Below are 17,608 nucleotides of genomic sequence, written 5' to 3' on the forward strand. Positions count from 1 at the left end.
GAGTGAAGTCCCAGACCAGTGCATCCTGGCTCCCCTTTAGTCTTGTCTTCCCTCATGTTGTTTTTCTCCTTCCCTTGCTCAGCTGCTGGATTAACTGGTACACTTGGCGGGTATATGGAGGCTCCTCTCCGCTGGCACCGCTCTCCATTTTTGAGAAGGAAAAAACAGGCTTCAGGAGGAGGAGGATCATGCCTCGGACAAAACAGATCCACCCCAGAAACCTAAGAGGTTAGCAAATGGTTTCTCTGTTTTGATTGTATGCTTGTTTTGGAGGGATGCATCCAGCTGTTTACCTAGTAAAGGTGGCAGTGCGAGGGAGGGAGATGCTCTGCAGCATGTCATTGTTTGCTAGCTGCAGTCTTGTCCTGGATAGAGTCATAAGAAGAGCTGGTGATTTCATCTCACGCTTTTCCAGCTTCTTTTCTAAGGCAGTAAACTGTTCCATGACCCCCAGATATAGCGTGGAGCATCCTTTGTCCTTCTTGAGTTACATGTCAGTGTTGCTCGAATGCCCTAACTCACATTGAATTATAAGTTTTCTGGCCAAGCGGATTATGTGACATCATCCTCAAGACTTCTATAGAGACACCTTTACCATTATCAGGGCCTACAACATGACCCGTGCTTGTAGGCCTCATCAACCAGATTTGAACTAGGGTCAAGTTCAGAAGCAAGGGTCACTCAGTTGAAGTCAAGCTTGCAGTGGGAAAACTTCATTTTACCCATCTTTATTTCATAGCGCTAGTACTCTGTTACTACTGCCCCTGCATCATCAAAAGGAACCATTGGAATCTCTCCATGTCAAGTTTGCCAACATTATTATGTGCTGTTTATATTCCTCATTTACAAATTACATCGATATGAGACTGCCTAGAACTTGACAAAAATTGGCTTTTCCAAGCATATTTTCTGTGTGCAAACACAGCAGGGACATTGTATTTTTTTTTCTAATTACATAGATAAATCTGCCAACTTTTAGTTTGCCTTGTAATTATTGTTTAATGTACAATAATGATTAAGATGGTTTATAAACAGTGTAAGCCCATATTTACACTGCTGTATGATATTGATTTGTGTGTTAAGCTGTAATGTATCACATATTATTTTACTTTACGGTTGTAGCTTTTTGTGGCAGCTATAAAGTGTGCATCTAACACGTGGTTCCTTCCTGATGGCCCTTACCTCTGTGGCACTGTAGATGGCAGAGGCCTAGTACACACCACACCAAGTGGATTAAGATTGTGCAGAGATGCACTATTGCATAAACATACCTATTTTGGTTTCTGGTAATGCTTTGACCTTGAGCATGTTCTTGAAAGTGACTTCAGTAAATCACAATAGTCATAAAACACTTCCATTCTAAATAGCAAGCAGTGTTCATGTAAAAAAAAAATGATTTGCTGCTTAAGAAGGTTGTCCTCTTTTAACTTGGGTTACTTCTTAGGCTCCGAGACGTATTATATGACAAACTGAGCTCACTGACTGAACTCAACTCAACTCAGTTTGCGAGTCTTTGCTGGTGACAACCCAACTACAGGGCCGCTGTGTCCAGTGATTGGCTGCAGCAGTTATGAGCTGGGTAGGCATGACATCAATAGACAGACCTCCCTTATGATTTTGGATTGAGGTGTCTTGGGTAATTTCAGCTTTTGAAGATGTTTACTGTCTAATTGATCCCACTCAAAAGTGGATTTAATTTTTTGAGGAATGGAGTTTTCTTTTTTAGTCTTGACACGTCAATTCCTGCTTAGACACTACCAGCTAATTTCTAGGAACATTGTCTAACTTTTCAGTGCGTTTTTATGTTTTGTGTTTAAATGTCCGTGAAAGTTTTGATTGTCTGGTTAACACGCAACCAAATTGGCTCCTGTCGGAATAACTTACAATGCAGCTCCTTTTCTTCCCACAGATGTATGCATGATATGAGGCGAGAATGTACATTTACCACATATTTTTCTTATTGCATTCAAATACTAAAATCTGTAGCAAATCCGCAAAAAAATAGTGTATCATGAAAGTGACAACCAGCAGAATTACTTTTTCATGTTTTTTACTACACGTTAGTTGTGATTTCTCCAGGTAAAACAGTAGTCATAAAGAAACTTCCAAAATTGTACAAACTTGTTTGCCTACTTAGTATTCACCAGCGTCGTGTAACAAAGTAACTGTTAGGCTTGAGTTTTAAAGTACAGCGGAATATTTCCGTTTCCATGAGTGGGACTTCCAAAACGCCCAACACCTTGATGGCTGACTTGGTGTTATACTGGACTCAGATTTTTACTTCACTCTCTCATGTGACCTGTACTTCAAAAATATCTACAGAATCTGCCCTTTTATTACCATTGAAACAGCAAAAAACTTGTCTTCATAATTGCAACACAATACTAATTGGTCTTCCTCTTGGAGCTCATCCCTCACACATCCGCTTTTTGCATACGAGTTCTATTTGTGATTTTCACGGATAACACTCTTACCTATATTAGTGAATAGGGCCAGTCACATGTCCATTAATTTTCGCAAAATTAACCTTCCAGAACAGGCTGATGAAACTCTGACTTATTTTCTAATGCGAGAACATCACCGACGTCTGAGGCCTTACCAGACTCTCCTGTCTCCAATCTATTGTCAATGAAGCTGCCAGGAACATATTTAGAAGTGAAAGAAGGCGGCTTCAGCATCTAGTATTGTATTGTATAGTATAGTAAACTTGCTTTATTATCTCATCACAAATCCAGAACCGGCAGCAACGTTTTGACCCCTAATATAGATCTGGGTCCTCGTCAGTCTAATAGTGGGGCACAGCCCTCCTATTTTAACCCCCTGCATCAAATCAAAACATCTGTACATATCCACCAATTAATACAACTCTTACAGCAAACATGTCCTTAAACATTACAATTTCATCCCCAATATTCCTTAAGTATATATTGTTCAAGGCCAAGTGTGATTCCGTAAAAACTCCATGTAAACAATGCAGAAAACGAATGTGTATGCGCTGAAGGCAACATGTGGACCACATTTGTAAACAAACCTACTGGGCATGCTCAAGAAAAGTCTCCCTTATTGGTTAAGACTGAAATGCTAGCTACCACAGCATACTATAGAGGCCAACATTGGTCAGCATAAACTCCCTCCTCATGTTTAATTGGCTGCAGCGCCATTCAATATGTGCCACCTCCATTCGTGGGTTAGAAACAACGAGGGTGTAACTGGAAAAGGAAAATGTCTCTGCTACTAGAGCCATAAAGCAGCGTTCGTGGGGCCTATAATATTATATAATATAAAACAATCAAAATCCTCTATATCAAGTAAGTAACCCCTGGTAATAAGGGCCGCACAGCTCAATATCATGGAACCTATCATTATCTAATAGGCCATGGGTGGATCGCAGAGCAATAGCATATATTAAATGGCTCCATGGAATCCATCCAACTTGTGTGGCTTATGAATAACAGGATAAGTAGATCTCGTGTAGGGCCAGATGCCTAGCAAGAAATGGGAGAATTGGTATGATTAGGCATAGTTTATACTGAAATGTTCTGCATTCTAATATATAAGCATTTTATCATGGACACAGGGCATTAAAGGGGTATTCTCCTCTCCAAAATCCTAACCCAATACGTAGGTTGTATAATAATAATTTTAGCAAATACCTCCAGTTAGAAATGTAGTATAGTTCTTCTCATTCACATTTATTGGTTACCTCATGAGCAGGGCATTGCAGTCACTATAAGAGTGGTCTTAACCATGGATACCTAAGGGGGCTTTCACATTGTGTTTATACTCCCATTAAGTGGCCTCGTTGGGGCTTACGTCAGAAATCCCCCCCCCCAAAAAAAAAACTGGATTCAGATGTATGCACTAACGGGTCTATAGCCTATAATGGTGCCAACAGTCAATGTGCGCTCTGACGTACATAATTTTCAGGCATGTACGCCTACTGGAGATGGACACCCAGACGTTGTAGACTGCATTTGGTGTCCACCTCCAGTAGGTGTATAGACCTGAAAGTGATGCACCTCCGAGACCACAATCACTCTGCCAGCACCATTATAGTCTTTAGCCCCGAGGGGGCATATGTAGGAATCCAGCTTTGTGATTAGATACATGGAGTGTACACGCTGGGATTAGATACAGGGCTCAGTGGACTATATCGCACAGAATGGGATTTGATACACGGTATCTAATGTGTTACACAGCTCCATCTACTTCTGGGGGGGGAGCAGTGGTGTAATATGGTGGGCATTAGATATACGGCGGGGCTTATCTCATATCTTGCATGATTGGCATGGTATACACAGCTCTAGGGTATATCATGCATGATGGGCATTAGATACACATCTGGGAGGTATTGTGCACGCTGAGCATTTGATATACGGGTCTGCGACGTATCACGCACCGTGGACTTTTGACACATTGCTCTGGGGGTACCACGCATGATGGGAATTATATACACAGGTCTTGAGAGGTATAACGCAGGTTGGGCATAAGATACATGGTCTGTCACTGTAAGCCTTCTTCAGAGACATACATTGGCATAGCTGAGTTTGTCAGTGCTCAGAGCACAGCAGCTTGATGACGCCTCTGTGCTCTGAACACTGCAGTGACAGAGTCAGTGAGCAGTTATCAGCAGCCTGGTATTATACAGCTCACCGCTGCTGATTCACTCCTCACCCCAGACCTCCGCATCCCAGCATCTCCTGTCACTGCTCGCCCTGACCACTGTGGGCTGTGACAGGGAAAGTGAAGCTTGCAGCATAGCCGCAGGCTTCAAAAATATGGTGCCCATGTGGTGCCATAGCAAAGCAAATAGATCATTATTGGATGCTGAAGCCACCTTATTTTTCTTGCATTTTTCTTGGAAAAAGGGATGATTCCACATTTGCTGTGCATGTATCTATATATTACTGGAGCTTGATGCTGTCTGAGCACCACATTGTTAGGATCTTATTAGTGTCCAGCTGCTATAGCGATGCCGCCACCTTGTAACAGTCATTGCACTGGTTGCCCATTCACTACAGAATACATAATAAAATTATACTCGCACAGAGCTCTTGAACAACATGCATCTCCTTTCTCATTTTTGCCTATCGCCCTACCCGTGCTCTCCTTTTGCTAATGATGAATGATTAACACACTCCATAATTCAAGCTTCCCACTCTCGAATGCACTACCCTATACAATTGGGTAAATTTCCAGGGCCCACAACTTTTTTTTTTTCAGTTTTGTCACATTATTTCACCAACGTAAGTTTTTTTCAGTTCTGTCTTCCTACATTTCTCCTAAGAATCTGGTACATGTATCATGCATGTGTATATTCCATGCACTTTGTAACTGGACAAATATAGACTGATGACCAGTTTACATTATTATTATTATTATTATTATTATTATTATTATTATTATACATTTTTATAGCGCCATTCATTCGTACAGGAGTATCATTATTTATTATACAGATGGCTGGTTCATAAAATACATGAACCTTACCTTTTGTATCATCCGTTTATCCTCTCAGATTGTTAGCTCTTATAATAATGATATTTTTTATTTCTATAGCGCCAACATATTCCACAACACTTTATATTTCAGAGGAGACTTGTATAGACAATAAATACATTGCAGAATAATACTTATCTCAACAGATACCAAGAGAAGTGAGGACCCTGCTGCTCCCAAGCTTATAATTTATGAGGAAATGGGGGAGGCACAAAAGGTGAATGGTAAAAAGTGCTTGTATTGTATGGTCCGATCATCAATATAATAGGATATTCACGTAACATCATATTCTTCCTGATTTGGAAGAAAATTTTGTAAACATAAAACGGGAATAGTTACATAAGCATGGTGAGGCGATAGGCTAGTCTAAAGAAATGTATTTTTAGGCCACACTTAAAACTGTTGGTCTTTGGAATGGATCAGATTGTCGTGGGTAGTGCATTCCAGAGAATTGGTGCAGCATGCAAGAATTCTTGTAGTTGGGAATGTGAGGTTTGGATTAATGAGGATGTTAGCCTTAGGTCATTAAAGGTACCTTCACACGAAACGACTTTGTAACGATATCGCTAGCGATCCGTGACGTTGCAGTGTCCTCGCTAGCGATATCGTTTAGTTTGACACGCAGCAGCGATCAGGATCCTGCTGTGATGTCGCTGGTCGCTGAATAAAGTCCAGAACTTTATTTGGTCGTCCGATCGCCGTGTATCGTTGTGTTTGAAAGCAAAAGCAACGATACCAGCGATGTTTTACACTGGTAACCAGGGTAAACATCGGGTTACCAAGCGCAGGGCCGCGCTTAGTAACCCGATGTTTACCCTGGTTACCAGCGTAAAAGTAAAAAAAAAACAAACAGTACATGCTCACCTGCGCGTCCCCCAGCGTCTGCTTCCTGACACTTACTGAGCGCCGGCCCTAAAGTGAAAGTGAAAGCACAGCGGTGACGTCACCGCTGTGCTGTTAGGGCCGGAGCTCAGTCAGTGTCAGGAAGCAGACGCTGGGGGACGCGCAGGTGAGCATGTACTGTTTGTTTTTTTTACTTTTACGCTGGTAACCAGGGTAAACATCGGGTTACTAAGCGCGGCCCTGCGCTTAGCAACCCGATGTTTACCCTGGTTACCCGGGGACCTCAGCATCGTTGGTCGCTGGAGAGCGGTCTGTGTGACAGCTCCCCAGCGATCAAACAGCGACGCTGCAGCGATCGGCATCGTTGTCGCTATCGCTGCAGCGTCGCTTCGTGTGAAGGTACCTTAACTCAAATGGTAAAACTGGAGAGACAGAAAAGCGCAAATAGGATCTTATCTGATAATCACGTGGTGTAAAATATTATAGGTTATAGGTACACTCACCTGAAAGGGTTAGGACAGTCACCGCTGCTAGAGAAGCATGTAAAGGCTGCAGCAGGACCACCAAGGAGATAAGTTGCAATGGATGAGGAATATGGTGGTTCAGAGTCCACACTGCCCAAGGTGCAAAGAGAGGATCACAAACGAAGTTGAAGAAGAATGCAGTTTGTCAACGCGTTTCAAGATTTCCAAACCTCTTCATCAGGATCAGACCACAGAAGAAAAAGTAATCAAAAAAGTCTGTAAACAAAAAAACAAACAAAAAAACTCAAAACATCAACTTGTCCCACAAAAAAAACAAGCATTTACTTAGCTATGTCAGCACAAAAATAAAAAAAGTCTCAGCTCTCAGAATGTGGCTATGCAAAAACTATCATAATTCTGGTATCCCTGCAGTTGTACTCATCTGTAGAGCGAAGCTGTTTTATTACTTTTACCGCACATTGAACGGTGCAAAAAAAAATTAAAATCCTGATGTGGAGATTTGTTTGCTTGTTAATCAGATTTTTCAGAAGAAAAATTAGCATGAAAAATTATGTACTCCAAAATAGTACAAATAAAAAAATAAAAAGTTCAAATTATCCTGAAAAAATCAAGCTCTCATACAGCTGTAGCCCCCCAAAATTATACATATGGCAACAAAAATAATATTTTTCAGTGTTCAAAAGTATCAAAACATAAAAAAAAAAAATCTGGTTGCACTGTAATTGTAACTATGGCTCCCAAAAGCAAGTCTCTCCCCTCATACCCTCCCCAGTTAAATCCAGTGAAATGTGAACTCCAAATCCAAATTGCCCCCTACCTTCTACCCTCAACAGTAAGCATCCACATATATGCATGTATGACACAACTGTTGGAGGAAGAGAGCCCAGAAGCTGGGCACAAGGTATTGAGCTATAAGCTGGCATATTCGCAATTTTCACTCTGCATCATCCAAAACACCTGTGGTTCCAAAAGTCACGGCACCTGTGTTTAATGTATCAACTGTTCCAGTTTTCAAAATGGGGTCACCTTAGGGTTTTTCTGCTGTCCTGGCATTTTGGAGGCTCTGCAAATGGAGCCCACAAACTATTCCAGAAAATCTCTGCTCCAAATTCAATTTGGGCTCCTTTTTTCTGTGCCCTGTCTTGTGGGGAAACAAAAGTTTTTGACGAATGTATGTATGGGGTGTTTAAAGTTAGAAATTACGTAACAAATAGTGGGGTCCACTTTCTTCTGTTTCCATCCTGAAAATGAAAAGTTTGCAGCTAATAGAATATTTTTGTGGTAAAAATATATTTTCTTTTTCTTGGCCCAGTGTTCTAAAAATTTTGCGAATCACTTGTTGGTTGAAAATGTTTACCACAACCCTAGTTGTATTCCTGGAGGAGTCTAAAGAAGCTGGCTGTTCAGACTGCTGTATCCAAGCATATTAATGGAATGTTCAGTGGAAGGAAAAGGTGTGGTAGAAAAAGGTGCACAAACAACCGGGATAACCACAGCCTCAAAAGGATTAAGAAAAGCCATTCAAACATTTGGGGGAGATTCACAAGGAGTGGACTGCTGCTGGAGTCATTGCTTCAAGAGCCACCACACACAGATGTATCCAGGACATGGGCTACAAGTGTCATATTCCGTGTGTCAAGCCACTCATGACCAATAGACAACTCCAGAAGCATCTTACCTGGGCCTAGGAGAAAAAGAACTGGACTGTTGCTCAGTGGTCAAAGGTGTTGTTTCCAGATGAAAGAAAATTTTGCATTTCATTTGGAAATCAAGGTCCTAGAGTCTGGAGGAATAGTGGAGAGGCCACAATCCAAGCTGCTTGAGGTCTGGTGTGAAGTTTCCACAATCAGTGATGGTTTGGGGAGCCATGTCATCTGCTGGTGTATGCCCACTGTGTTTTATCAAGACCATGGTCAGCACAGCCTTGTGCCAGGAAATTTCCATGCTTCCCTCTGCCAACAAGCTTTTTGGAGATGGAAATTTAATTCTCCTGCAGGACTTGGCACCTGTCCACACTGCCAAAAGTACCAATACTTAAAATGTAAAGTGCTGCAGAATATGTTGGCGCTATAGAAAGAAAATTATTACTATTGTTTTTAAACCAGATAATAATAATAATATCACTGTGCTTGATTGGCCAGCAAACTCGCCTGACTTTAACCCCATAAAGAATCTATGGGATATTGTCAAGAGGAAGATGAGACCCCAGACCCAATAATGCAGACGAGCTGAAGGCTGCTATCAAAGCAACCTGGGCTTCCATAACACCTCAGCAGTGCCACAGGCTGATCACCTCCATGCCCCGACCAAGTATTGAGTGCATTTACTGAACATACATTTCAGTAGGCCAACATTTCAGATTTTAAAATCATTTTTCCAAGCTGGTGTTATAAAGTATTCTAAATTTACTGAGATAATGACTTTTAGGTTTTCATTCGCTGTAATCAACATTAACAGAAATAAACACTTGAAATAGATCACTCTATTTGTATTGACGCTATATAGTGTATGAGTTTCACTTTTTGTATTGAAAAACTGGAATAAATTAACTTTTTGTCGTTGTACTTGCTGAAGCTTATGTAATGGTGAATGTGTGCTGCTTTTCCAAGTACCAGTCTGTTTTCTTTGGCAAGCCTCTATAGCCCTGATGCTTCTTGTCTAAATATGCATGACGTTTCGGAAATTACCTTTTAGATGTGGCCTCTGAGACAAATATTCCAGCATCTTAGGGTTGAGAAAGTATTACTTTTAGTATCCCTTAAATGAGTAAATGGAAGACTTTATTCACACACTGTTTCCTAACTGCTGTTTTAACTTGGGAAAAAAACCCCCATGAATTTCATGTTAGGCCAGTCTCACACGTCCAGATAATTCCGGTACCGGACTTATTCGTATCCGTGTGTCCGTGTGCTCACGTAGGCCATCCGTGTGGGATCCGTGTGATGTCCGTCAGTACGATTTTAGGGTCCGTGTGCTGTCTGTGTGCTGTCCGTGTATTGCAACAATTTTTACAATTTTAACCATATGACAGGAAAAACGCACACGGACGGCATCCTTGTGCGGTACGTGTTTACACGGACCCATTGACTTTAATGGGTCCGTGTGATCCGTGCGCTCCCACGAACACTGACATGTCTCCGTGTTTTTCAAACAGACACACGGTCCGTGAAAACGCGCTGACATGTGCAGAGACACATTGATTTTAATGTGTCTACGTGAGTCAGTGTCTCCGGTACGTGAGGAAACTGTCACCACACGGACCGGAGCCACTGACGTGTGAAACCGGCCTTAAGGTCTTGTTTTTCACTTTTTTAAATCTTTTTTTTTTCCTCATTCTTAGGCTATGTTCATACGATGCTTTGTTGCTGCTTTTTTTTTCTGCTTGCGGCCATACCCTGATGTCTAGGCAATAAAGAGAAAAATAAGCTGAATACAAAAAGCAGGTTTTCCTGTCCTTTTTGCGTTTTTTCTTGCTGCGTTTTTTGTTTTGCTTTTCAGGATCCCAAAGTTCAGCTTTATTTCCACCATACTAGCATGAACAATGCAAGACATATGTGAAGTCATAAAACATTTTTTAGAAAACAGGGCATTTTGATCAAATTATTTAGCGTAAAAAGTATTTTATGTCTGAAAAAATGGTGACTATTCTAAAAATCTTGGGAAAAATCGCAAAAATAAATCGGTTTTATATCCTGCTGCACCTGCTCTTTTTTCACTAGAAACACTTCAAGAACTAATGGCAATGTTTTTGCTGCGTTTCTGCTGCTTTTTTGCACTTACTGCTTTCTATGGGTGAAAAAATGCTGCCAAAACGTTACGTGACATGATGGCGTTAAAGAAAAAAAAAAAGCAGCAATTTTCCAATTCAGTCTGGAAAAAAATGCATGAGATTTCGTAAATCTCATAGGTTTTGCTGGTACTCTAAAAAAGCATCTTTTAATTTGCATAAAAAATCCGCAAAATGCAGCAAAAAAAGCACTTTGTGAACATAGCCTTTAAAATATGTTTTTCAGACTTAATTTTTTTACTTCTATTGAGAAGCATGCTATGTTTTAAAGAGAACCTGTTAGCAGGATTTCATCCCCCAAACTAATTCTATGCACATATAGTGTTTTCAAAGAGAAGTCCAGCAATACCTTTAGGTCACGTTCACACGTTCATTATTTCGCTTGTATTTTACATCAATTATTTGTAACCAAAAATCATGAGTGGAACAGTCAGAGGAAAGGAAAATACTAGAAACACGTCACCACTTTTGCATTTTTCACCCACTCCTGGTTTTGGCTTACAGATGCCGATGTTGAATACTGACCAAACACTGAAGGTGGAACGTGGACTTATGTTTTTAAATATTGCTCACAGATTCCCTTTTAAATATCATAATTCCCCCCCCCCCCCAAATGCACTAAAACTGATGAACATTGCCATTGCCACAAAGAAAAAAACCTTTAGGCGGGAGTTGCACTAGCTTATAAAGAAGTTGGTCCAATGTTCATCCCAAAAAATAGGGCGAGTGTCATGTAATTTTGCTCAGCAAGCACCTGTATGACATTCGTATTACATGCGTATGCAACTCATATGCTATGAGTTTTTTAACCCCTTTACCCCAAGGGTGGTTTGCACGTTATGGACCGGACCAATTTTTACAATTCTGACCACTGTCCCTTTATGAGGTTATAACTCTGGAACGCTTCAACGGATCCCGGTGATTCTGACATTCTTTTCTCGTGACATATTGTACTTCATGATAGTGGTAAAATTTCTTTGATATTACCTGCGTTTATTTGTGAAAAAAACGGAAATTTGGCGAAAATTTTGAAAATTTCGCAATTTTCCCACTTTGAATTTTTATGCAATTAAATCACAGAGATATGTCACACAAAATACTTAATAAGTAACATTTCCCACGTGTCTACTTTACATCAGCACAATTTTGGAACCAAAATTTTTTTTTTTTGTTAGGGACTTATAAGGGTTAAAAGTTGACCAGCAATTTCTCATTTTTACAACACCATTTTTTTTTAGGGACCACATCTCATTTGAAGTCATTTTGAGGGGTCTATATGATAGAAAATACCCAAGTGTGACACCATTCTAAAAACTGCACCCCTCAAGGTGCTCAAAACCACATTCAAGAAGTTTATTAACCCTTCAGGTGTTTCACAGGAATTTTTGGAATGTTTAAATAAAAATGAACGTTTAACTTTTTGTCACAAAAAATTTACTTCAGCTCCAATTTGTTTTATTTTACCAAGGGTAACAGGAGAAAATGGACCCCAAACGTTGTTGTACAATTTGTCCTGAGTACGCTGATACCCCATATGTGGGGGTAAACCACTGTTTGGGCGCATGGCAGAGCTCGGAAGGGAAGGAGCGCCGTTTGACTTTTCAATGCAAAATTGACAGGAATTGAGATGGGACGCCATGTTGCGTTTGGAGAGCCACTGATGTGCCTAAACATTGAAACCCCCCACAAGTGACACCATTTTTGGAAAGTAGACCCCCTAAGGAACTTATCTAGAGGTGTGGTGAGCACTTTGACCCACCAAGTGCTTCACAGAAGTTTATAATGCAGAGCCGTGAAAATAAAACAAAAATTTTTTCCCACAAAAAGTGTTTTTTAGCCCCCTGTTTTGTATTCTTCCGAGGGTAACAGGAGAAATTGGACCCCCAAAGTTGTTGTCCAATTTGTTCTGAGTACGCTGATACCTGATATGTGGGGGGGAACCACCGTTTGAGCGCATGGCAGAGCTCGGAAGGGAAGGAGCATCATTTGGAATGCAGACTTAGATGGATTGGTCTGCAGGCGTCACATTGCGTTTGCAGAGCCCCTAATGTACCTAAACAGTAGAAACCCCCCACAAGTGACCCCATATTGGAAACTAGACCCTCCAAGGAACTTATCTAGATGTGTTGTGAGAACTTTGAGCCCCCAAGTGTTTCACTACAGTTTATAACGCAGAGCCGTGGAAATAAAAAATCCTTTTTTTTCCCACAAAAATTATTTTTTAGCCCCCAGTTTTGTATTTTCCCAAGGGTAACAGGAGAAATTGGACCCCAAAAGTTGTTGTCCAATTTGTCCTGAGTATGCTGATACCCCATATGTTGGGGTAAACCCCTGTGTGGGCACACGGGAGAGCTCGGAAGGGAAGGAGCACTGTTTTACTTTTTCAACGCAGAATTGGCTGGAATTGAGATCGGATGCCATGTCGCGTTTGGAGAGCCCCTGATGTGCCTAAACAGTGGAAACCCCCAATTATAACTGAAACCTTAATGCAAACACACCCCTAACCCTAATCCCAATGGTAACCCTAAGCACACCTCTAACCCAGACACACCCCTAACCCTAATTCCAACCCAATTCCCAACCGTAAATGTAATCCAAACCCTAACTTTAGCCCCAACCCTAACTTTAGCCCCAACCCTAAATGTAGCCTTAACCCTAGCCCCAACCCTAGCCCTAACCCTAATCCTAACACTAGCCCCAACCCTAGCCCTAACCCTAGCCCTAGCCCTAACCCTAACCCTAGCCCTAATGGGAAAATGGAAATAAATACGTTTTTTTAATTTTTCCCTAACTAAGGGGGTGATGAAGGGGGGGTTGATTTACTTTTATAGCGGGTTTTTTAGCAGATTTTTATGATTGGCAGCCGTCACACGCTAAAAGACGCTTTTTATTGCAAAAAATATTTTTTGCGTTACCACATTTTGAGAGCTATAATTTTTCCTTTTTTGAGACCACAAAGTCATGTGAGGTCTTGTTTTTTGCAGGACGAGTTGACGTTTTTATTGGTAACATTTTTGGGCACGTGACATTTTTTGATCGCTTTTTATTCCGATTTTTGTGAGGCAGAATGATTAAAAACCAGCTATTCATGAATTTCTTTTGGGGGGGGCGTTTATACCGTTCCGCGTTTGGTAAAATGGATAAAGCAGTTTTATTCTTCGGGTCAGTACGATTACAGCGATATCTCATTTATATCTTTTATGTTTTGGCGCTTTTATACAATAAAAACTATTTTATAGAAAAAATAATTATTTTGGCATCGCTTTAGTCTGAGGACTATAACTTTTTTATTTTTTTGCTGATGATGCTGTATGGCGGCTCTTTTTTGCGGGACAAAATGACGCTTTCAGCGGTACCATGGTTATTTATATCTGTCTTTTTGATCGCGTTTTATTCCACTTTTTATTCGGCGGTATGATAATAAAGCGTTGTTTTTTGCCTCGTTTTTTTTTTTTTTTTCTTACGGTGTTTACTGAAGGGGTTAACTAGTGGGACAGTTTTATAGGTTGGGTCGTTATGGACGCGGCGATACTAAATATGTGTACTTTTATTGTTTTTTTTTTTTTATTTAGATAAAGAAATGTATTTATGGAAATAATATATTTTTTTTTTCTTTATTTAGGAATTTTTTTTGGATTTTTTTTACACATGTGGAAATTTGTTTTAAACTTTTTCACTTTGTCCCAGTGGGGGACATCACAGATCGGTGATCTGACAGTTTGAACAGCACTCTGTCAGATCACCGATCTGACTTAGAGCACTGCAGGCTTACCAAGCGCTTGCTCTGAGCAGGCACTCGGTAAGCCACCTCCCTCCCTGCAGGACCCGGATGCCGCGGCCATCTTGGATCCGGGACCTGCAGCGAGGAAGGAGGTAGGAGACCCTCGGAGCAACGCGATCACATCGCGTTGCTGCGGGGGTCTCAGGGAAGCCCGCAGGGAGCCCCCTCCCTGCGCGATGCTTCCCTATACCGCCGGCACTCAGCGATCATGTTTGATCGCGGTGTGCCGGGGGTTAATGTGCCGGGGGCGGTCCGTGACCGCTCCTGGCACATAGCGCCGGATGTCAGCTGCGATAGGCAGCTGACACCCGGCCGCGCTCCCCCCGTGAGCGCGGCCGATCGCGCTGGACGTACTATTCCGTCCTTGGGAAGTAGGGCCCACCCCACATGGATGGAATAGTACGTCCAATGACAGAAAGGGGTTAACATCATCTTTTACAAACTGTAATTCTCTATGTAATTTAAAGCTAGTTATCCAACTAATAATGCAATCATATATACAGATATAGATAGGTGGACATGAGAAAGATAAAGTAGATAAATACAATAGATGTCCGTGAGATAAACTAAACATGCATGGCACTAATTATGTATTATACATGTATTTAGCTAATGAATAAATGAAGAAAATGGCGTGGTGTCACCTCTATTATTAACAACCAGCTAAGGGAAAGCAGACAGCTGTGATCTTATCTTATTAGTCTGGGAAGGGGCCAATAACCCTGGAACTTCCCAACCTATTAACTCCTTCATGACATATGATATATATCTCCCTTTGATGCAGGCTCCAGCGCTGAGCTCACATCTTTTCCGGCACATGACAGCTGATTTCAAACTATGAAGTGGTTTAAAGAGGTAAAGTGTTCATTCTTCCAATGGCTTTGTTTGGAAACCACCTGTTTTTTTATAGTTGGCAACATTGCGAACTGACAGCTGTTGCAAAAAACAACAATGAAGCTACTTTAAAAAAAAAAAAAAAAAAAGACTGCCATCTTTTTTGTGAAGCGGCATTGTTTAGGAAAACCTCAGAATTAAGGTGTCAAATACCTTTAGGTTACGCTGCCATGATAAGCTTGTGCTGCGTTTTTGATGTTGCCGATTTTCTGCACCCATTAGGTAAATTAGGTTATTTGCATCTTTTACATGTGTTTTTATTTAGTTTTTGATGTTGCTTGTTTAGTCTCTTGTTTTAATTATAATTGCTTTGTTTTTGATAATTTATGGTATTTGGCTTTGCCAAAACTTAGTCATGCACAGATGTGTGTGGAAACATATTAAAATGCATGTGCGTTTTTTTTTTTACCTCGAATTTACAGCATCTATTAAAAGTCTATGGGAAAAATCTGCGCATGAAACTCAGCGTACCCGCAAGAAAAATTGATAAGGTGCGGATTTGAAACTATGCTGAAACTATAAGATGCTGCATTTTTCACAGAGTGAAAATACACAGCGTCAAAAACTCCTCTTGTGCACACATCCTAAAGGTGCTGGTGTTAGGCAGGGAAACAACCTCAGGAGGAAGAGGCTCAGGAAGTGTTCTGTCACAACCAGAGCACTTAATATCTAATTTACATAAAAAAAAAGTAAATTTCTCGGGAATGCAACGACAGGTACACATTATAAAGATGTCGATGGATTTGGCTTTCAAAGAGAGGCATGTCCATGTTTGCAGATTTGGAGGGTGACAAGTGTCAAATAAGGTGCGTCGCAGCTGTCAGTGGTGGTGAGCCTCAATTCTGGGAACAGCAGTAGTGCTAAATTGAAGGGTGGAAGGCTGAATCATACCCAGAGAATAAACCCAGGCACAAGCCACATCCAAATCACTAGGAAATTAATGTATGATCCAAGTGCATCTCTTTTTCAGACTGGCTTTGTTTTACTGTGTAATATCTCCCGTGACAGACTTGTGTACATGGTTTGGAGTAAAAGTGCGTTTATCTAAACACTTGCACTCTGTTTGTGTATGAAAAGGCCCCAACCTTCCTTGTAAACTTTACTTTATTAGCCAGCACTACTGATTAAAGGGAGGAACTAGCCTTCCCTTTCACTATGACTGGCTCACGAACACTAGGGACTTTCCAAACAAAGTCTGAGGCGCTCAGCTCGACTTGACACCAGTCTCAACAGCTGCTGCGCGTTGCCTGTTTGTCACAAAGTTGTCAAACATTTCAGAAATGCTGACGGACAGTGGAACTGTGAAGTTTATAAACTCTAGATCTTCATTAAAAAAAACGGTAAGTACTTACTGTGTCACACTATTTTATTAAAATCTTTTTTTTTTTTTTTTTTATTAAATTTATGTCGGGCTGTAGCTGAATATGAGGGGTTTTATGCCTGTAATTATGAGACTACTGACCAGCTTATCCGCAAACTTGCAGATCCTTTAGTAAACTGATCTATGTCCAGATCTAGGCTCTAGACTAGGGTCACAGGACCGGACTTTCTCTTATCCGAGAAAATCGGTCCGATTATGTTAATCACACTCTGATCACAATGTTATTCGATTTTTCTCGGATGAGGAAAAGATGTAAAAAAAAATTCTTTTCTGTCCGTCCGTGAAAATCGGACCTCACTTGGATGAAATTCGAGTGTCTGATTTTCTTCCATGGACTCAATTAAATGTATGGCTGAGTGCGATTCAGATATTGGATACAAATTGTGCACGCTGTGATTTTTTTATTTTTTTTTTCTCGTCCAGTTTTTGCCTTGGACAAACCCTGTCCATGTACATGGCCCCACAGAATAACGTTGATTTGAGTGCGATCCGATGTTTTGTTAGCTAGCACTCGGACCAAAAATATGGTCGTCTGCATTTGCCCTAATGCATGTTCAGTTGAGCATATGCAAAATTGTTTGTTTTTCATCCAGAAAGAAATTATGATTTTTCATCCGTATTTTCATCTGTGGGTTTGTTTTTTTAACCCCTTAAGCCCCGAGGGTGGTTTGCACATTAATGACCAGGCCAATTTTTACAATTCTGACCACTGTCCCTTTATGAGGTTATGACTCTGGAACGCTTCAATGGATCCCGGTGATTCTGACACTGTTTTCTCGAGACATATTGTACTTCATGATAGTGGTAAAATTTCTTTGATATTACCTGAGTTTATTTGTGAAAAAAACGGAAATTTGGTGAAAATCTTGAAAATTTTGCAATTTTCCAAAATTGAATTTTTATGCCCTTAAATCACAGAGATATGTCACACAAAATAC

At 40.8% G+C, this 17,608-nt stretch overlaps 1 protein-coding gene across 2 annotated transcripts in view; it reads left to right on the forward strand.

The window, feature by feature from the left end:
- The window catches only part of HIVEP1 (HIVEP zinc finger 1), a 311,461-nt gene that overhangs the window by 59,171 nt on the left and 234,682 nt on the right, over positions 1–17,608 (forward strand). For both annotated transcript variants that reach the window (XM_077269893.1, XM_077269892.1), the window contains exon 2: positions 83–228. In XM_077269893.1, coding sequence (XP_077126008.1) covers positions 189–228 — 40 coding nt within the window. In that variant the 5' untranslated portion in view covers positions 83–188. The remainder of the gene's footprint in view (positions 1–82; positions 229–17,608) is intronic.

The sequence above is a fragment of the Ranitomeya variabilis genome, chromosome 6, assembly GCF_051348905.1.
Source record: "Ranitomeya variabilis isolate aRanVar5 chromosome 6, aRanVar5.hap1, whole genome shotgun sequence".
Classification (NCBI taxonomy): domain Eukaryota; kingdom Metazoa; phylum Chordata; class Amphibia; order Anura; family Dendrobatidae; genus Ranitomeya; species Ranitomeya variabilis.